Raw genomic sequence first — 22531 nt, 5'->3', positions numbered from 1 at the left:
TTTAGCTATCAATTATGTTTACTCACTGCAGATTAAGATGAACATTGTAGATTGGAGCATATTATGGGAGCAAGGCAACCTGTAGGATTGGTCAGGAACTAGACATCTCAGGACCTGCATTCTAACCCATTTTTGTCAGTAATTATCTGTGTAACGTTTTCTCAAAGCAGTGAAGGCCTTTGTGAATTTTGCAAAAATGGGGATAATTATATGTTTTACCTCATTGGCTTGCTTAAGGAGTTAAAATGTGATATGAGTCATACAAAGTGCTCATGCAGTCACAGAGGTTCTATTTTAAGGGCTTTCTTAAATTTTTAGGTACCATCACAAGCTAGCTAAGTTAGAAATTTTCATATCGCAAAATCTAAAAGTTCATCTTATGATTTTAGACATTTTTATTCACAGAGCAAATGCAACAATGTGAACCTCACATTTTAAAATATATAATGGCACAATAAAATGCAAAAATATAATTTTAGGTCATAATCAACCTATAGGCAATAAACTGTTATCATTTTGTAAAAAAAATACCACAGGAAGTAGTGCTTCAGTACATTTTCCCGACGATATGATTAATCCATAATAAATTCTGCTACTACTCCTAGTAATGGCAACTTTATGTAACCTTCTTAAAACATTATTCACATTTGCACTTAAGTATACCCACTTAAACTGTGAGTGGCTGTTCTGACAACGCATCAGCAATGAACTTAGCCTGAGCTACATCCATTGGGAGTGATGTGAAGGAAGAGAAAAGCGTTGGACTCTATGATATTTAATGTCTTTACCAATAGAAAAGCTCTATAATTCTTAGAATTCAATTTTTTAATTAAAAAATTGGTTCTCTCTTTACACATAATTGCCAAAACAGTGTTTACAAATACTTTCATCTTGCCCCAGATTGGCCAATGAGGTAGCAGGTTAAACAGCCAATTCATCATGTTTTGATTTAAAATGTGTCCATATCATTCTTCCCCAACTTCAAGTATATTTTAGTAATCCATTTCTGTCACTTATATTATGGATTCAAGAATAAACTAAGCAAATGGATCATTTGTTTGCCTTCCAGTTATACATGAAGAAATTAATGTTTTATTAAAGAAAAAAGCCATCAAAATCAATTTTCCATCTGCACTCTTTTATTTGTTGCAATACTGTTTATAACAGCTAAGATTTGGAAACACCCTAAGTGTTCATCAACAGATGAATGAAGAAAATGTGGTTCACATACAAAATGGAGTACTCTTCAGCCATAAAAGAGAATGAGATCCTGTCACTTGCAACAGCATGGATGGAACTGGAGGTCATTATGTTAAGTGAAATAGGCCAGGCATAGAAAGACAAACATTGCATGTTCTCATTTATTTGTGGGATCTAAAAATCAAAACAATGGAACTCATGGATATAGAGTAGAAGGATGGTTAGTAAAGGCTGAAAAAAGTAGTAGACAGCTGAGATAATGGTGGGGCAGAGGTGGAGATAGGTTAATGGGTACAAAAAAAGTAGAAAGAATGAGTAAAACTTACTATATGATAGCACAATAGGGTGACTATAGTCAATAAAAACCTTAACTGCATATTTTAAAATACAGAGTGTAATTAAGTTGTTTGTAACACAAAGGATAAATGTTGAGGGGATGGATAACCCATTCTCCATGATGTGCTTATTTCACAGTGCATGCCTGTATCAAAACATTTCATGTACTCCATAAATATATACACCTAGTATGTACACAAAAATTAAAAAATAAAAAAGATTTCCCATCAAATATTCTTTCAGAGAAGATGTGAACAAAGATCCAGAATTATTGGTCAGTCTAGGCAAACAGAGTATCAAACAGCCTAATATGATTTTCTCCTCCGCTAAATAATACTGGGAAGGCAGGAAGGTGGGCTTCTCTATGGATTGAAGTTAAGAGACAGAAGTGTCAGGAGTTCAGTCCACGCATGACAACTTACTAGTACTGCCTACTTGAAGAGATTAGCTCTTACAACCTTATCTTTGTCTCATCTATAAAACTGAGGGAGCAGGTTAAAAAAATCTTATATGTTAATACATGACTTATCCTACTCCATGTCTCTATTACAATGAAAGATCATACACAGTCTGGAAGAAAATGTTAAATTTACTGTGACTTTTCACAGTAATAGAGACAGAGTAATAGAGACACGGGGTAGAATATGTCACGTATCAGTACTAACTACTATCAAAGTATGTTAAGTTTATGCCGTAATAATGACTTTTAGGAAACAATGAAGATTTACAGTGATTTCCTAAGGTGAATTTGGACAAAAATATTGAGATAATACCACTCACCAGTGTCACTATTTTACAGAGATAAGCCTTCAATATCACATGAACCACTCTATTTTTAATATTAGAATTCTGAAGTTTTTAAGCATCAGAATCTTCAGCTTTCTCAAATGAAGAATGGTAATTATATGCTATTTTCTTTTTTAATTTGAAGACAAAAGTTGGGAAATTATTATGCTTTTACTTTTATATTACAAAAGGGTGTTACTTGCAACTAGCATCTATATATCTAAATAACGTTTAGTGACTTAATTCTCTGCAACAGTAAAAAGTACTCAATTTAGATTTTAGTAAGTTGACTGTTAGATGGTTGCTCTCTGGCAGAAGTTTAAATATATATATTCATAGATATTTTTACATCTAGCAATCAGTAAATATTTATCTCTTTTTCTTGCACTTTGCATTTAATAATTTAAAAGGAAAAATTTAACAGATGATAAATATCAAACCAAAAAAGTCAACAAATCTTAATAATCTCAAAATATACAAGGGCAAAGTGATACATAAACCAATACAGAATACATTTGTCTGCACATTTTTGCATAAATTTTAAAAAGCATATAATTCTGTAATTTTAATTTTATAGAGCTTTCCCTAAAATATTTTTTATTTTATTTAAAAATGAGTTTATTTTCAAATAAGAAGATTAAGTCTAAAAATCAGTGCAAAAGATTGATGGTGATGATGTATCAATGCAATTTGATGCATCCGTTTCGCTGTCTTGCAAAAGGTGCAGTGACCAATGGGCTGTCTGTACTCTCAATACAGATGTAGTATTCTGAGAAGAGATCATTTGTTAAGAGCGGATTTAAGATAGAGAGTGTATTCATTCTTTCAAAAATAACACATATGAGAAGATGGAAATTCATTTATGTAACAGTAACGCTGAATCAATATATTTTCAGCTTGCCCTGATGTGGAAGAAATATACCATCTCATTAGTCCTCGGTAGGCAGTTGGTATCTGGAATATGAAGAGTGTAGCATCATTGCTTTTATATAATTGGTTTATTAAATCCAAATGGTGGTTCCATGCATTATCAAATAACCACTGCTTCAATATTAGTCCCTGGAACTGTCTCCATAAAGTTAATTCCAATCCTTTGCTGTCTTAGTGTGTACGTAAACCTTAATGAGACATGTTCCAGTTAATAGCACATATTCAATTTTGGGTAATCTATGGGAATTTGGCCCCATGGTCATAAACCTGTGATCAGACTGGCAGATTTAATAAACATCATGTAAATGCTAACTTAACTTGGAGTGAACAGCCTTCAGTTTACATTCCAAAAGTGATTAGATGAAAGGATAATACACAATGATATTTATGCCTAGAGCAGTTCAAAATTTAGAAAAGGAATTAGTGATCTTCAGTTAAGCTATTTTTTTAATAAATTGAAAAGATGTTCTGTACAACATAATAGAGTCATAGGAAATCAAAAGCATATCAGTAACAACTTTTAGAAAAAGAAATGAATGATAAAGAAAAACAGATATGACCTCTCAATATCTTGGGGAAGTAAGTTAGGATGATGTTTCATTCACGTATTAATGATATAAATAAAGGATAACTCTGTGTAAGAAGTAGTGTTTGTATCTGGTTGTAAATTTAGTTAAAAACATAATCACAAGTTACAAAAGATCACAATTACAAATTACAAAGAAAAACAGGCAGACAATCTTGTATTGACATCCTCTTGCATCTTGTTACCTACCAATGTTCTGTTCCATTATAAAATTCAATACTAAAATTTCATAGCTAACATTCAATATTAATTTCAACATTAAAATGTATCAAAATCATTAAAAACAGTCAATTAGAAAAAGCAATACACCAAAAATAATGGTAGTATTTCCAGGCTTCACCTGCGTTGTATTAACCACCACACAGGAGAATAAAAGGGCTGTGAATTTTAGATAGGCCACTTGGCTCTGGACTCCAGGACTATGGAAATGCCAGTGAAGGTAGTCTAAGAAGCAGTTCCTGTTTTATAAATATCAGCAGAGGACCAAAAAAAGGGATCCCAGATATGTTTTCAAGTAACAAAAAACATTAAAGTGCAATTTTGTCTTTTACATCTGAACAAAAGTTCTGTCATTTTTAAAAAATAAAGTAGGGCCACAGCTTTATAGTCATTTTCTCATCTAAAACCCCACAATTATTAACACAGATCAAACTGCAGTTTTGGAAGAGAGCCTTTGGACGGGGAAACTACTGAACAGTGATGAATGGCCATACCTAATTCATTGTTTGGAAATTGATGTGGAGGACTGTGTTTCACCGAGGGAGAAAGGGACCTCCCAGAGGCTCCGAGGCTGCAGGTCTTCAGCCAGGTGACAGCACTGCACCTGCTGTGTGCACCCTGATGGCAACAGCAGGCAAGTCCACAGTCACGGTGATAGAGACAGCCACAGCTGCCAATCAGAAGACTCGCTCTTTCTGGTTTTCATGGACTGCGTTTTGCACATTGAGCTCACTGTTTAGAGCTGTCCTAGCACTCTTCTTTTTTTGAGACTTTTGACTCATTTTCTTTGCGTAACTTTCTCTGTTGATAGATGCGTATGGCTATGGCAGTGATGCAAAGCAAAATAAATATCACCACTGCTATCACACCTAGGGAGAGAAAAGAATAAAACATCATAATTTTTTTTCTTTTTTCTTTTTAGAGAGAGGGTCTCACTCTGTCGCCCACGCTGGAGTGCAGTGGCATGATCACAGCTAACTGTAGCCTTGATCCTCCCAAGTAGCTGAGACTATAGGCCCACTCCACCGTTCAGCTTATTTTATTTTTTTCTTTTTACAATTATTCTTTGTAGAGATGGGGTGTTGCTATGTTGCCCAGGCTGGTCTCGAACTCCTGGGCTAAAGTGATCCTCTCACCTTGGCCTCCCAAATTGTTGGGATTACAGGTGTGAGTTACCGTGCCTGGCCTCAATGTCAGAGTATAAATGGTGACTTTTGGTCCAATCAGAGGCTTTGCAGACATCATTGCTTTTTAAGTTTGGTTAAAGTAAACCAACCACCTATTATATTATAAATTGAAAACACCAAAACTCAGAAATGCTGAGGTCAAGTAATTTTATAACATTTAACATACTTCTGACGGACTATGACTTTTGGATATGGCTGTGTTAGGCTTTTTCCCTACAGGTATATGATGATTGGGTTTTAGATAATGCTTTCAGATTTAAAAGAATAGAGACATACATGTCTCTAAGACCGCGTACATCCTTCAGTTAACAAGTGGTAAATTTTAAATCATTTTACAAGTATAGAGTGTTTGCATCATCATAGATCATTACATGTTATTGTTAGTACAATGAAATGGGTACATTTTAATGAAATTTTTTCAAATACTTTTATGATAATACACTTTTCTTTTTTTTCTGAGACGGAGTCTTGCTCTGTCGCCCAGTCTGGAGTGCCGTGGCGCGATCTCGGCTCACTGCAAGCTCCGCCTCCCAAGTTCACGCCATTCTCCTGCCTCAGGCTCCTGAGTAGCTGGGACTACAGGCGCCCGCCACCGCGCCCGGCTAACTTTTTGCATTTTTAGTAGAGACGGGGTTTCACCGTGTTAGCTAGGATGGTCTCGATCTCCTGACCTCATGATCCGTCCGCCTCGGCCTCCCTAAGTGTTGGGATTACAGGCGTGAGCCACCGCGCCCGGCCGATAATATACTTTTCAAACGCAGTAGTGTCGCATATATGTAATCAATCCCTATTACCAAAAATATTGCAGGCATATTTATTCATTTTTTTTTTACCTGGAATGTGGATTATTTGAAAGACCTGGGCAAAATGTTTTAAAATATTGAAACCATTAGCAGTGTCCATGATTCTCGACTCTAGCTGCACACTAAGTCAGTAAATCAGAATAAATGAATGGAAGGCCTGGATACCAGTATCTTTATAAATTGTTTCAGGCTTTAATTCAGAGCCAGAGTGCTAAAGCATGAAGCCATGCCACAGAATGCTGTGTACTGAAGCAATCATATTAGTGACAAATGAAAGTAAAATCTACCCTAAAAGAAATAAATGTGTATAAAGACAAGCTTCTGAAGGTAATCAGAATATGTCACCCCCAAATATGCCTTTTTGACAAATATTTTGAAGTAAAGGCAATTAAGAAGCAGCCAATGGAGGAAGAGCTCTCTAGATCCTCCCCTCTTTTCATCTAAAGACAGGATGTAAATTCCCTTTTACCGGAGACCATTCTTACCAGCTCAGGGATGTCAGCAGAAGAATGTACAAACACACGTACTCCACTAGTTTCTTCCCATATATTTATCTTCCCACGGTTTCTCGCCTTCGGACACCTAAAATTGCTTTCCATTGTCCTGTCATTTCTCCACAAATGTATTGTTGAAGATGAACCAGACTTCTAAGCCACTGCGCTTTGAGTTTCACTGAGGTTTCTCCCACGTGCTGTGGGCTGCATGCCTTAGTAAACTTGCTTGTTTTTCTCTTGTTAATCAGAGGTCTGTCCCAACTACAAAGTTAGGAATGATGAGGAGAAATTATATTTCCTCCCCCACGCTTTTACTGCCTACATCGTACATTTAAAGTACTTCACACAAATATTAATTTATATCTTCAGCCAGTCCCTATTAGAAAATGCAAACTGCCTTTGGGAAAGCCCAGGGGAAGCCTTCCACAGACTCCTTTTCATCCCCTCGTTCAGGCTAAGAATTTCTCAGCGGAAGAGAACACTGCTAAGATGTCTCCTTACGTTTACTCCGTCAATCTTGCCAGTGATATTTGACCACCAGCAATATAATACAATTCCAAAGATAAGAGCTGGTTCTATGATCAACTTGCCCATTTCCTTCTCACCAAAAGCTGGGTACTAACCCTGACATTGTGTAAACGTCTGTAGGACTTGGAAACCTAGCGTGAAAATGTTCGGCATGTTGAAATTGCTTTTACATTGCAATGAAAAAAATCTCCTAAAAAGGCATGATTGATTTAGGATTGGATTTGATTTAAAATTGAACACGAAAGTATACCTTTTAGATATGCATTATTGACCACATTCCCACTGGAAACTGTTTAAAACAGTTTTTGTTCATCAGGTCATGTATTTTTAATTTACACCTTACTGATTTCTAAGAGAAAAAGAATTGAGATAGTGATGGAAATGTGAATATCCTCAACTGAAATTTAGTCAGAACTTTATTATGTCGAAATTGTTTTGTCATTTTGAAGGAAACAAACACAACTAGTTTACTCTTGCATGTGCTATGGAGAGTCTGCAGAATAAGAATACAATTAAGATTTCAATAATTCGGCCGGGCATGGTGGCTCATGCCTGTAATCCTAGCACTTTGGGAGGCCAAGGTAGGTGGATCATGAGGTCAGGAGATCGAGACCATTCTGGCTAACATGGTGAAACCCCGTCTCTACTAAAAATATAAAAAATTAGCCGTGCGTGGTGGTGGGCACCTGTATCCCCAGCTACTTGGGCGGCTGAGGCAGGAGAATGGGAGGCGGAGCTTGCAGTGAGCCAAGATGGCGCCACTGCACTCCAGCCTTTGCGACGAGCGAGACTCCGTCTCAAACAAACAAACAAAGATTTCAATAATTCACTCATTAATTAACAAGGAAAGGTGAATGCTTATTTTTTGCACCAGCTCTAAATAAATTATATTTTAGAAAAAAAGTTTTCATTGCCAAAACATATTTTTAAGCTATGCTTAACTTCACTTTTCTTCAATTAAAAATAACCACAAAACATTCTTAGCCTATTAGATTAGTTCTTTCCAAAGTATGATTAAAAGTGAAACATACAGGCCGGGCGCGGTGGCTCACGCCTGTAATCCCAGCACTTTGGGAGGCCGAGGCGGGCGGATCACGAGGTCAGGAAATCGAGACCATCCTGGCTAACACGGTGAAACCCCGTCTCTACTAAAAATACAAAAAATTAGCCGGGCGTGGTAGCGGGCGCCTGTAGTCCCAGCTACTCGGGAGGCTGAGGCAGGAGAATGGCGTGAACCCGGGAGGCGGAGCTTGCAGTGAGCCGAGATCGTGCCACTGCACTCCAGCCTGGGCGACAGAGCGAGACTCCGTCTCAAAAAAAAAAAAAAAAAAAAAAAAAAGTGAAACATACAATGGCTACTGCTGCACAACATTGTAAATGTCCTTAATGACAGGGAATTTTACACTTTAAAATAACAATACACTTTAAATAATGTGTGCCTTTAAAACTTCTTAAATAATCACGCCTGTAATCCCAGCACTTTGGGAGGCCGAGGCGGGTGGATCACGAAGTCAGGAGATCCAGACCATCCTGGCTAACAGGGTGAAACCCCGCTCCTACTAAAAATACAAAAAATAGCCGGGCGTGGTGGCGGGCGCCTGTAGTTTCAGCTACTCAGGAGGCTGCGGCAGGAGAATGGCGTGAACTCGGGAGGCGGAGCTTGCAGTAAGTCGAGATTGCTTCACTGCACTCCAGCCTGGGCGACACAGCGAGACTCCGTCTCAAAAAACAAACAAACAAACAAACAAAAAACTTCTTAAATAAGTGAAACACTGTCATGGGAGTATCTAAATCATACTATTTGTCATTGAAGAAAAGTACCATAAAGTGTATGCTCTGATAATTAGCTGAGGTTTCCATTGCTTTGAACATAATTACTTCAGGTCCGTCCAACAGTTGTCACTACCGTGACAAATATCCCACATGTCCTAGGGAATACAGCTATTTTCAAATTAATAACTTTTCATTATTAGCTTTGTAACTGTTCTTCAAAAAAAATTGTTTCAGCAGAATTCTTACATGCTGAGCACCCCCAGGGAAGCTGAAATCAGCAAATACTGCCTCAGAAAATCAACGAAGGCCGGGCATGGTGGCTCACGCCTGTGATCTCAGCACTTTGGGAGGCTGAGGCGGGCAGATCACTTGAGGCCAGGAGTTCGAAACCAGCACGGCCAATACGGAGAAACCCTGTGTCTACCAAAAACACAACAAATTAGCCAGGCATAGTGGCACACTCTTATAACCCTAACTATTCAGGAGGCTGAGGCAGGAGAATCGCTTGAACCCGGGAGGCAGAGGTTGCAGTGAGTGGAGATCTCACCACTGCACTCCAGCCTGGGTGACAGCGTGAGGCTCTTGTCTCAAAATAGAAAAAAAAAACAAAGAACAAAAAACAAAAAACCACCACCAACCGCAATACATAGCACCCCTCTGACCTCACCACTGAGTGTTGATTCTTACATATATTTCCCATTGTGCTAAGTAATGGTATCATTATCTAAAGCGATAATGACAAGCACCAGGTCATTCAGGGCCTTGTTACCTCCGATGACAGCAGAGTCTCTTCTGTCTGCATTAACCAAGGGCTCTCCCTCATCCGCTGGTCCAGAACGACCTACAACAGGGAAAGGGAGAATGATGTTTATTAGCTTGATTTAATCACGCCACAATTTACACATAGCAAACTTTTGTCAATTAAAAGTGAATTAAAATAAGAACATCACAAAAATGTATTTTAAAAAAGGAAAAAAAGAAGGATGACAGAGACCGAGAAAAGAAGGCTTTTGAGAAATTCACAAACATTTGAGAGAAGCGCAGTTTCAGGTGCGCAGGGGTGGAGGGCCACACACCTGCGCCCCCCGCGAGTCGGGGAGCCAGTTCCCGCGCCGGGGAGCCGGACGCCGCCCCCGCCGCGCAGCGGGCCATAGGGGCCACGTGGCCGCGGACGGTGACCCGGGAGGTGCCGCTGGGGCGCAGCGCCGCCTTCAGGGGAGCAGCGCGGCCGAAGCGCACCGCCGAGAGGCAGCCAGTGAAGCCACTAGTCGCCGCCCGCCTTGTGTCCGGGTCCGCGCCGGCAGCCTCTGAGGACAGAAGGGGAACACACAGTTAGGGCGCAGCGGCGGAGATGGGGGCGCAGGGACGCCCCGCATCTGCAAGACAGCGACCCTCGTTCCTTCACTCCAGGAGAGGTCCCTCCGAACCCCTCGTTCCTTCACTCCAGGAGAGGTCACCGTGAATCTTTACCTGTCTGGCAACTATTTCCATTGTCAGGGTTATGAAAGGCAGGTTTTTAACAGATTCGTTCAAGTGCAGATGGCTGGCTCTCTGCAAGTAACAGAGCTTCATAGGAAAGCGGTTACATGGCATAAATTTAAGAAATCCTCTGCCATTTAATTTTTAAAATATAGCATTAAAATAAAATTTTAATGGCGCTCACAGCCAATAATCCGGAGGATTACAGAAAAGCGACTCTTGGAGATGAGGGCAGAGCTCTGGAAATCCTTCATACTATAGTTGCTATTTTGTATGATGACTTTCATATTATCTTAATAAACTGTATCTTTTGTCATCAGATAATATCCCTCTTTATCTAAGATTCGATTATATTCCAATCTTAAATTCAATCTTATCTGAAAGTAGTGCTGCATTTCTTAAATTTATCAGCTGTTGCCTGCTAGTTCTTGGCATGCCCCTTCATTTTCAATATTGTAAGAGCATTTAACTGTTAATTTTAAAGCTAGTTTGAGAGAATTTAGTCCATTTGTCTTTAGAGGAATAACCACTATATCTGATTTTATTCTTTTTTATCTTACACTATTTATTTCACATTATTTTTTTCCTTTTATTTTGCTGGTTTAATCAATTTCCTTCTTATTTCCTGCTTTCCCTTTTGTGAGTTTGAGAGCTCAACTTCCCTAGCCCTCACAATCAAAATCATTCCTTCACACTGTTATATGAAAACCAGATCCTCTTTTTCCAACTTTCCCCCATTCCCAACAGTGAGATGAGCGATTGCATGGTTCTTTCTCCCCACCCTCCCTCCCACACCACCGCGGGGTTCCCCACAACAGTTCCTCCCTAAATGAGAGGCTTGGGAAATTTTTCTTTTTCTTCTCTCACTTTTCCCTCTTTACTCTTCTTTGGTTTTACTCTAGTACATTTAGATCCTGACCAGAATGACAATTTCTCTTACATTTCTATTTTTCTATGATGTTTCCAGTTCAAGGATCTTTACATAATTTATTTTTTCCAAGAAAGAACTTTGACAGGATGGACAAAGATTCTCCCCATGACCAGATGTTGGTCAGGCTACTCTAAGCTCTCTGCTCAACCAGCCTGACCTTTGGTCTTTCATCGTCCAGCTTAGCAAGAATCCTGCCAATTTGGTTTTAACCCAAATCTCCCACCCTCAATATCTGATCACTCTCAATATCTAATCACCTTTCTCATCCCTCTCACCAACCCGCAGGTGATGTCTGACAACCCTGGCCTGGCATCACCAGGAAACCTGGTGAGTCAGTTTAGCAAGAATTACTCTCCCATTTTGTAGTTTTCCACTCAGACACCCCACCCCAGCCACTCTGCTCTTTGGCTATGAATCCACACTTCTCCTTGTTGTATTTGAAGTTGAGCTCAGTCTCTTTCCTCAACTGCAAAGCCCCATTCCAGTAATTCCTATACCTATTGCCATAGTCCTGAATAAAGTCTGCCACACGATCTTAACAAGAGTATTTTTATCTTTTGGCATGATACAAGATGGTTTTACATTAAATAATTGTAGTTTAGAGAAGAATCACATAATTTTAGGGCAGACCTTTTTTTTTTTTTTTTTTTTTTTGAGATGGAGTCTCACTCTGTCCCCAGGCTGGAGTGCAGTGGCGCGATCTCGGCTCACTGCAACCTCCGCCTCCTGGGTACAAGTGATTCTCCTGCCTCAGCCTCCCAAGTAGTTGGGACTACAGGCATGCACCACCACACCCAGCTAATTTTTTGTGTGTATTTTTAGTAGAGACGGGATTTCACCATGTTGGCCAGGACGGTCTCGATCTCTTGACCTTGTGATCTGCCCACCTCGGCCTCCCAAAGTGTCAGGATTACAGGCATGAGCCACTGCGCCCGGCCAGACTTCTCTTTAAAACCCTGAATAAAAACCTTGAGCAATTGTTTAATTTGGAGCTGATGAAACAGAGTAGAACCTTCTTACATCTTTAATAAATGACTTAATTAGAAAATGATCACCATATATACTTTAAGCTGGAAAATCTGAAAGAAAGGAGTTCCTTTGCCCACTCTGAAGTGTACCTGGCAATCGCACCACAATCCAGGAAGAAACTCGTGATTCTGTACTCCCAGGTTTTAGCCAGCACTACTATTTATTGTTTATCAGTTAACCAACAGTAGAACTCAACTCTTAACTGTGGTGACATGTAGATACAGTTTCCTATTACCTTGACATGGCAACATGGTCAAAACCCTTCACTTTTGCTTCTCTTAGCTGAATAGCTCTAATCAAAAATGTATGGTGACCTGTCTGCCTCCCTTTCTGGGCTTTCTCAACTTCGGGGTCCTGCACCCAGCCCCCTTCCAATTCTCTATTCTGTTCCATCAAAGCCTGCTCCCGAGTAAATTCATGTTTGCACAAATTCCTGGTCATGGCTTTTGATAACACTTTCAGGGGCATGTGTATTTTGGCAGAAGAGTCAAAAGAATGGATCTCTAATACAGAATTTGAAATATTGGCACTTGACGTTGTGGGAAAAAAAATATTTGAGATAGGGTTGTCTTCCCAGCCCATTGAAGTCATGCCAAATAGACAGATGTCTATCCTTACAAAAGGGTGCCACTTGGTTGAACTAAAGGAAAAAACGACTAGATAAGTGGACAGTCTTCTACACTGTGCAATATGGTAGACACTAGCCACATGTGACCATTGAGATTCAAATCAGGCCAGGCACGGTGGCTCATGCCTGTAATCCCAGCACTTTGGGAGGCCGAGGCGGGCGGATCATGAGGTCAGGAGATCAAGACCATCCTGGCTAACACGGTGAAACCCCGTCTTTACTAAAAATACAAAAAAAAAAAAAAAAAAAAAAAAATTAGCCGGGCATGGTGGTGGGTGCCTGTAGTCTCAGCTACTTGGGAGGCTGAGGCAGGAGAATGGCGTGAACCCGGGAGGCAGAGCTTGCAGTGAGCCGAGTTCACGCCACTGTACTCCAGCCTGGATGACAGAGTGAGACTCGATCTCAAAAAAAAAAAAAAAAAAAGAAACTCAAATCAATTAAAATTAAATAAAATGTAAAATTTAGTCCCTCAGTTATACTAGCCACATTTCTAGTGCTTAAAAACTCATTTATCTCAAGTGTGTCTGGGGACTACCACATAGGACAGCACAGACTTTACACGTTTTCATCATCACAGAAAGTTCTATTGGACAGCATCAGTTTTGTTGACTTATACTTTCAAAGACCTCAAGACATCTGTGATGCCCACTGAATCCTGGTTAATGGGCCAAGTTAGAACAATCTTAGAATTTTCTATCGAAGAGAATCTTGAAGATAACTTAGTGCAGCCTCCTCATTTTACCAATAAAGGACTAACTGATATAATCATTGCTCTTTCTTGGAAAAAAAAACCCCACAAAATTTCCTATCTTCTTGACTTTTTATAGGGTTTTTGGGTGTTTTTGTTCTGTAATGTTGAAAGAGGCAATCCACCATTGGCTCTGAGTGTCTCCTCATGCTTTGCTGGGTTTGCCAAGAAGTGCAAGATGCTGACAGCACTTTACTCAGGCCACTTCTCAAGGCTATAATTGAAGCAAGCAACATTGAGGGATAAGGTCATGACCCCCTCCAGGACAAAGAATACTTGCTTAGTGCTTGTTACAAAATCGGTGGATTCCCCAAACTCAGTGTTCCTCTGCTGCAGTGCAAACCTGGCCACAGGTGCAGCCTTCATCTGCACCCATCACTGCCCCATAAGGCTTCAGGGCCAAGGGAAAACAATGCAAATGAACTGCTGCTCACGAGGCTTGCCGTGCCATGAGTAATAGGGTCCTTTGTCTCTGTACCAGGACAGCATCCACAAAACAGTTAAAAGCTGTTAACTTCCTAGCTCGTAAATCAGGTAAAATCAAATCCCAGACCCAACATAAACCATTTCTTCTAAATGAGACAAACACCATAGCACAGAAGTAATATAAAATACATAGGTTGATGAATTTTAAATGTTAAAACTGTATGTCTTATGTGACATCTCCTTACAAAACTCAAAAGGCAATTTCCAGAAATATTTAATTACCAAAACTATTTGGCATTCTTACATATCTAGAGCTCTATTTGAAATATAGTCCTTCAGTGGGTTTTCTTTTCTTCAGCCTAGAATGTATACCTCCTAAGGTATATAAGCTCAGCTGTATTCATATGCAACTGTTTACAGGCTAATTTTTTTTACTTTTTGGGAGCAGACAAAAAGGCATCTTCCATTTTTGCACTCTGTTTTTTTGATATATATATATATGTAATTTTTAAGATAGTGTTTAAGGGGCCTGGCGCGGTGGCTCACACCTGTAATCCCAGCACTTTGGGACACTGAGGCGGGTGGATCACGAGGTCAGGAATTCGAGACCAGCCTGACCAACATGATGAAACCCCGTCTCTACTAAAAATACAAAAATTAGCCAGGCGTGGTGGTACAAGCCTGTAGTCCCAGCTACTCAGGAGGCTGAGGCAGGAAAATCGTGTGAACCTGGGAGGCAGATGTTGCAGTGAGCCGAGATTGCGCCACTGCACTCCAGCCTGGGCGACAGAGTGCTACTCATCTCAAAAGTGTTTAAATACATGTGCACATGCACACACACAAAGCAAAACAGAAAAAATACCAATAATACCAAAGTATCTAAAAACAAATCTTAATTTATGATGGATCATCTTTACTGAATTATAAAGTATTTTAGGTGTTTGCATTCTTTAGAGCTACCTCTTGGATAAAATTCAAAGCTATATAGAAAATTCAAAATCTAAAAAGCTTATATTTAAATTGGTTTACTCTGAATTGATCTTGTGATAGTCAATCTGAATGGTCTTCATTCACTAAGACTACTCAGAAATGGCAAAATCATATTGAGGTGCTCAGAAACAGCATCTTAATTATGATGGATTTTGGGCCATTTTTTTCTAAGGCATTGTTAGGGTGCATAATAATAAATTAGGCTGGATATGAGTATTATTTTATTAGAATTGCTCATATATTAGCCTATGTACCTATTAACATGTGAGTGTAGTGAGGGTGGGTAGGTATAGTGTTTCTCTCATTCAGAGGCTTTCTCAGTGCTTAATAAACCATTCATAGCATATGCTCACCAAGTTTTTTTTTTTTTTTTTTTTTTTTTTTTTTTGAGACAAGAGTCTCGCTCTGTCATCCAGGCTGGAGTGCAGGATCTCTGCTCACTGCAAGCTCCGCCTCCTGGGTTCACGCCATTCTCCTGCCTCAGCCTCCTGAGTAGCTGGGACTACAGGCGCTCGCCACCATACCCGGCTAATTTTTTTTGTATTTTTAGTAGAGACGGGGTTTCACCGTGTTAGCCAGGATGGTCTGGATCTCCTGACCTCGTGATCCACCCGCCTCGGCCTCCCAAAGTGCTGGGATTACAGGCGTAAGCCACCACGCCCGGCCGCTCACCAAATATTTTTAAATGAAGGGATGAATCAAAGATTTACAGGGACTCAAGAGAAATATATTGGTAACTTAGAACAGAGTGTTTTGGGTAACTTTCTTTGTAAAATTAGTGGCTTCTCTATTAGCCAACTTGTTGGTCTATTTTACTATAAGTTAAGGAAAGCACTTTCTATACAATTCCAAATTTAAAGATAAAATTGTAGTTTTGGTATAATTGCTAAATGATGTGAGAGTGGCAAAAAATGTATAGCAGAACCAATCCTAAAATACAGTTGTTCAAAGTATGAAGTGTTTTATTAATGTTTGATGATTATCTCTACCTCCAAGGACAGGCAAAATGAATATTTATAATTTTCTGAGATCAATTGCTTCTGAGTATATACTTCATTGCTGAATTTCAATGTAGATTTTTATACCGTAAGTTACATGCCTTTGAATATACCATCCTTGAATGAAAACATTAACACCTTCAATTCCATGTTCTCCTTTATTTGGAAGGAAACAAAGATGTATATAATAAATATTATTCAACTTTTTGATCCTAATATTAAAGTATAGTTCATTTTCTTAATTGAGTTACATAAGATGAGTTTTTTTTTAAAAAAAGATTACTTTCCTCAGTTCCTTTATTAAATGTAAAGCTAACTGTGCTTTTACAACAGGTTATGATAGACAATATGATAGACAATTACTGTAACTTTCTACTTTGCGTAATAGATATTTATGAATATGCCTCCCCATTCCTGTTAGATACTAAAGTCAAAAAGGATGGAAACAACAGGCAAAGCAGGGCTTGAGAGAGAAATAAAACTGTATTCATCTGCTGTAATAAGATTACCAGTTTTTTCTCGTGTTCAACTCAAACGTAGTTTTATCATTGAATGATGGTCTCCGGTGTTGATGTTGATTAATACATACATAATCTGTGAACTTCGTGTCAGCTTTGATAACATTTCACGTTTCAAGAAGGGTTAGAAAAATACCGTGATCCATTATGCATGATTGCCAAGTGAGAGGTTAAGTGTGGAGGTATTTTTCCAGGAACGCCCTTGCACATCTCACAGGCAGCACTTACTCATGATTATATGTACACTCAGGCAAGAGTACAGTTTGCACCTTGATTGTCACTCACTGTGAAATTATTATTCAAGTAAGACAAGGAGCTTCTTTCAGCATGATGAATGCTTCCAGAGTTTGTGACATGACACTTAGATTTTTTGGGAAAAAGCTCTTTCTCCTACTTACCTAAAACCTTTCCCAATATGAGAGATTTGACGGCGTTGAATTCTGTCCCTGAGGACAAGATGACTTGTTTCTTCGCGCTCTGGTGAACCTATTAGATGTCCCATGAGAAGCAAACATCAACAGAAAGTACAATTTTAATGATAAGGAAGCAAAGGAAGATGAGGAAAGGAAAGATGAAAATAAATCACTTTTAAGTACCACTACAAAAGCTCAAGAAGCCACCTTCAAATAATTAATCATTTAGAAGGGGAAGCTATTTTATAAGCAATTCCTATGATGCCATCAGCTACCACTCTATCCACGATGTACCCACTTGCTGGCTTTACTCTTCTTCATAATGGAAGGATCTATAATTGGCAGAATCCATGAAAAAGATGGAATTGGCTGTTTTAAACTTAAATACGTACTCATTCTGTGGAGAAAATCTGAAACATAAAACCAAGCATTGTTGTTCTCTATACAGTATATTTTCCTTCCAATGCCGATGACAATGTGTAATTTACTTCCTCTGTGGTGACTCAGGTCTATTTTCTTACTTATTCCCATTTTAATAACTATGTTGTGTGCTTTTAAACCATGTTTTTAAGTTGCTAAAGTATTTGTTCTTTCATAATCAGAATAAGACAAGTTCCCACTGCAATATCAATGAATAGATTCCACCAGTAGTCACTATGATAAACTAGAGAACATTCCCCTATTGAGTAAAGTAAAACAAATAAAGATATTTTGATATTTTAAATAGTAAAATATTAATAATACCTTTTACAGAATTGCATTGCTAAACAAACAAAACAAAGCAATACAGAATAAACAACCACCTCCTCTCTCCCAGATCCCGGCCATATTTGGCTTCTTCTTGACTTATGGAAGAGCAGCACTGAATGGGTTGCTCTTCTATTAATATTTATTATCAAATTTTTTCATTAGATTATTTGTTCTCAAAATAATAATATTAGTTAGTTTGACTTTTGCATTTGTGGGATTACCTCTACCATGACCACAGCTTCTTCTCTGTTAATCTTCACTTGGTGAAGCTGCCCATCAGCCATGTTTTTAAAATCAAAGGTAAATGCATCAGGATTTTGATGTCTATCTAGCTTGTACCTAATCTGCAAACTTCCTAAAAAGAAAAATAAATGGCATTTAAAATTAAAGTGGTATTTTATAAAACTCTTGATACAGATTCTAGAGCACTTTTATTATTATTTACTTATAGCACTTTTGAATCTATTTAGCATCAATTTAGATGCACCCAATAGTTATCTTTCCTGGAACAGTGATTACTTAAGTGCTATTCCTGTGCCAGACTCTGAATCCAATGATGCTATTTTAAAAGTCAAGACTAAATGTGTTGTTAATAAGCAGTCTCCCCAAACCTTTTCATTTAAAAATGAAAAGGTTTAAATTATGCATATGAGCTCAGAACTCAGATCTAAATTCATTATGACTTTGATATTTATGAAATGATGAAACTCTATGCAATATTGTATCAACATTCAGTTCCTGTAATTATAACTTCTAATAAGGCTCATTTTAATGTATTACTGATATGTGCATAAAGATTTTTTTATAGCCAGATTATTTTAAGTCTTCTGCCATAATCCAAAAATGAGGACAAGAAAAGGTTTTGTCAGGAGACAAGGTCTCCATAGTATCTACATCTTCTGATATACATACCCCTCTCCTACACAGATGTACCCTCATTATCTGTAATTCTCTTTTAGCTTATACTAAGATCCTGTTAATCGGAGATTTTTTCTTTTTTTTTATTTTTTTGAGGTGGAGTCTCACTCTGTCACCCAGGCTGGAGTGCAGTGGCGCGATCTGGGCTCACTGCAAGCTCCACCTCCTGGGTTCACGCCATTCTCCTGCCTCAGTCTCCTGACTAGCTGGGACTACAGGTGCCCATCACCATGCCCGGCTCATTTTTTGTATTTTTAGTAGAGATGGGGTTTCACCGTGTTAGCCAGGATGGTCTCGATTTCCTGACCTCGTGATCCACCCGCCTTGGCCTCCCAAAGTGCTGGGATTATAGGCGTGAGCCACCACGTCCAGCCTAATCAGAGATTTTGTAGATTTTTTTCTAGACATGAAATTTTTGTGCTGTGTACCTAACAAACTTAAAGCTTGGTCTTCTTGTTCAACTGTAAAAACTTTGCAATGCCCCAATTACCACTGTTTGAGAGGCTGTCATTACACTTTTCTTCTATAAAAGTGATATAACTAGTTTTTCAGCCACTGATGAGATAAAGAACAGCTGTACTTATCTGTTGCTTATAGGAATTGGCTTTTATATAGTTGTACTATAACATCCACACAAATGCTCCTCTATTTTGCTTAGAATGAGGAGGGAATGTATGTCATGTATCTAGATATCTTATTTCAAAATGAACTGCAAAACCAATTTGAGTCATCATGTACTATTAAAGTCATCCTATCAATAATAAGAAATATAACTGCATATCAACTCCGTAAAATTATCAAACATGTAATGGGAGAAAAGCATCTTAATTTAATCTTGAAATGCTAGCTTTTATAATAACCATTAAGGAAGGCACTGAAAAACCAAACACATTGGAGGGCATACAGTTTTCTCTCATCATTTGTAGTTTAACTGCTGAAAAGACCCATGTCATTACAGTCCTATTTTTCTAATTCAGGGTTCTCTTTTTCTTTACACAAAAGATATTCACCATTGTTGGCGAGGATAACTGAAAGGTATTCCTCATAGAAGGAGCTCACATACAGCAATAAGCTCGGAGTTCGTGTGGTTCGGAAGCTCAGTGTGATCATTTCTCTGGTCAATGTTACATCTCTGTGTAATGAAGAAACGAGAGAGCTGGAGTTTTCACTTAAAGTGTAATGTTCTTGAAAATGGTATGTCATTGAGGAGCCAGTTGCAAAATATGCGGAAATCTCTGAAATGATAAATACATTTTTGTTATGTTGACAAAATGTAAGTCCAACGGTCTTGTTTTAAGTACATTTAGAGAATGAGACCAAACCTTAAATATCCTGGGAGATAAAGTAACAGTAAAATCCTTTCCTGTTTTTTTTATTTTTCACTTTTTAAAGTTTTTTAAAAACTACAACTTGAAGAAAAAGTAGCAAACTCCAATATACTCATAACCCAGAATTGACTAACACTTAATAGAGATTTTAATTCTCCAAATCATCCTCATCTTATATTTACATATAACTAATTCTTCAGTATAAATGTATAATTTATAGGTGACTTATCTCATCTTTGGTTTCCAATTTTTTCCCAAATAATTAATTTTTAAACATCTTTATTCAGATATAATCCATATGCCATGTAATAGACCCAATTACAGTGTAAAATTCTATGTCTTTTAGTATATTTGCAGGCATGTGCAAACATTGCCATGATCCATTTTAGAGTATTTTCACTCCCCTCCCCCATGCACCTTCTTATTCCCTCCTACAAAAACCTCCATATCCTCTAGCAGTCATTCTCTGTTTCTCCCCAACACCCCAGCCTAGGCAACTACTAATTTACTTTCTGTCTCTGCAGAGGTTCCTATTCAAGAGATTTCATATCAGTGGAATCATATAACGTGTGGTCTTTTCAATCTGGCCTCTTTCACTTAGCATGGTATTTTCAAGGTTCATCCATCTTGTAGCATGTATCAGTATTTTATGCGTTTTATTGAATAATATTTCATTGGATGTAAATAGTAATGGATGTGCCACATTTTGCGGATCTATTTAACAGTTGATAGACATTTGGGTTGTTTCTACTTTTTGACTATTATAAATAATGCTTCCATGAAAATTCACGTGTAAGTTTTTCTATGGACACGTTTTAATTTTTCTTAGGAATATATACCTAGGAGTAAAATTGTTCAATCTTATGATAACACCAACTTTAAAATTTTGAGGAGCTGCCATATTTTTTCCAAAATAGCTATACCATTTTACATTCCAAACAGCAATTATGAGGGTTTTAATATCTCCACATCCTCACCAACATTTATTATTATCTTTCTTTTAAATTACAGCTATACTTGTCTGTGTGAAGAGGTATTTCACTGTGACTTTGATTGCCTACTGGCTAATGTTGCCAACTATTTTTTCATGATTTTATTGGACATTCACACATATTTGCTGAAGAAATATCTATTTATAAGCTTTACCTATTATTTAATTGGGTTAAATTTCTTTTTCTTATTCAGTTGTTGGTTTTTTGTTTTTATTTTTGTTTTTTTGAGACAGAGTCTTGCTCTGTTGCCCAGGCTGGAGTGCAGTGGCGTGATCTCCGCTCACTGCAAGCTCTGCCTCCTGGGTTCACACCATTCTCCTGCCTCGGCCTCCCGAGTAGCTGGGACTACAGGCGCCCGCCACCACGCCTGGCTAATTTTTTGTATTTTTAGTAGAGATGGGGTTTCACTGTGTTAGCCAGGATGGTCTCGAACTCCTGACCTCGTGATCTGCCCACCTTGGCCTCCCAAAATGCTGGGATTACAGGTGTGAGCCAACGGCATCTTATTCAGTTGTAAAAGCTCTTTAAATAATTTGAATACTAGACCCTTATAAGAGACATGATTTGCAATAATTTCTTCCATTCTGTGGGTTATCTTCTCTTTTGTTCTCCCATGTTTTAAGAGTTTTATAGTTTTAGTTCTTACATCGAGGTCTGTTTGGTACATTTTTATGTATGTGTGAGATAGAGGTCTAATTTCATTCATTTGCATGTGCATGTATACTCAGTTGTCTCAGAGACTACTTCTTCCCATTGGGTTGTCCTGGCACTCTTGTAAAATCCATTGACCATAAATGGCGAGGTATCTATCTGGACTTTCGATTTTATCCCAATGAGCTATCTGTTTAGTCTTAGGCCAGTTATATACTGCTTTACAGTAAGTTTAGAAATTGGGCAGTGTGAATCTATCAAATTTCTTCTTCTTAAAGATTGTTTTGGCTATTCTGCATGATTTAAATTTTCATATGAAATCAGCTTGTCAATTTCAGGAAAGAAGCCAGGTGGGATATTGATTGAAACTGTACTGAATCTGTATATTACTTTAGAGAACACTGGTATTTTATTTATATTAATTATTCAACCCATGACATATCTCTCCATTTATTTACCTTTAATTTCTTTCAATGCTTTATAGTTTTCAGTGTGTTTTCCATTTCTTTTGTTAAATGTATTGCTATGTATGTTATTCTTTTTGATGCTACTGTAAATAAAATTGTTTTATTGGTTTTATTTTCAGATGGTTCACAGCTAATGTGTAGAAATACAATTGATTTTGTATATTGTTTTTGTATTCTGCATTTTTGCTGAACTTGGTTTTAGTTTTAATAGTTCTAAGTAGATTCTTTGGGATTTTTTTATATAAAAAATCATGTCATCCTCAAATAGAGATAGTTTTATTTCCTTTCTAATTTGGATGTTTTTCTTTTTTTTTTTTTTTCATTTTCTTGCCTAATCAGTCTGGCCTGAACCTCTAGTACAATGCTGAATAGAACTAGTGAGAGTATACATTCTTGTCTCCTTCTTGATCTTAGGAAAAAAAC

The 22531-nt window shown here is 38.0% G+C and overlaps 1 protein-coding gene across 15 annotated transcripts in view; it reads right to left on the bottom strand.

Annotated features, from left to right (window-relative positions):
• Positions 1–377: 377 nt before the first annotated feature.
• Positions 378–22531, bottom strand: part of CNTNAP3 (contactin associated protein-like 3) — a 237260-nt gene continuing 215106 nt past the window's right edge. For 9 of the 15 annotated variants that reach the window (XM_054658840.2, XM_054658843.2, XM_063787841.1 and 6 more), the window contains 7 exons: positions 19681–19905; positions 17974–18107; positions 16988–17075; positions 9919–10149; positions 9612–9683; positions 9089–9262; positions 3682–4926 (listed from right to left, as the gene is read on the bottom strand). In XM_054658840.2, the coding sequence (XP_054514815.1) occupies positions 9132–9262; positions 9612–9683; positions 9919–10149; positions 16988–17075; positions 17974–18107; positions 19681–19905 (881 nt within the window). In that variant the 3' untranslated portion in view covers positions 3682–4926; positions 9089–9131. Of the gene's footprint in view, positions 4927–9088; positions 9263–9611; positions 9684–9918; positions 10150–16010; positions 16228–16987; positions 17076–17973; positions 18108–19680; positions 19906–22531 lie in introns of those variants that run through there. The other 6 variants (XM_054658842.2, XM_054658853.2, XM_054658845.2 and 3 more) reach the window with 5 other exon arrangements.

Source organism: Pan troglodytes, chromosome 11 (assembly GCF_028858775.2).
Source record: "Pan troglodytes isolate AG18354 chromosome 11, NHGRI_mPanTro3-v2.0_pri, whole genome shotgun sequence".
NCBI classification, from domain to species: domain Eukaryota; kingdom Metazoa; phylum Chordata; class Mammalia; order Primates; family Hominidae; genus Pan; species Pan troglodytes.
The sequence above is the reverse complement of the archived record's forward strand: the minus strand, read 5'-3'. Positions and strand labels throughout refer to the sequence as shown.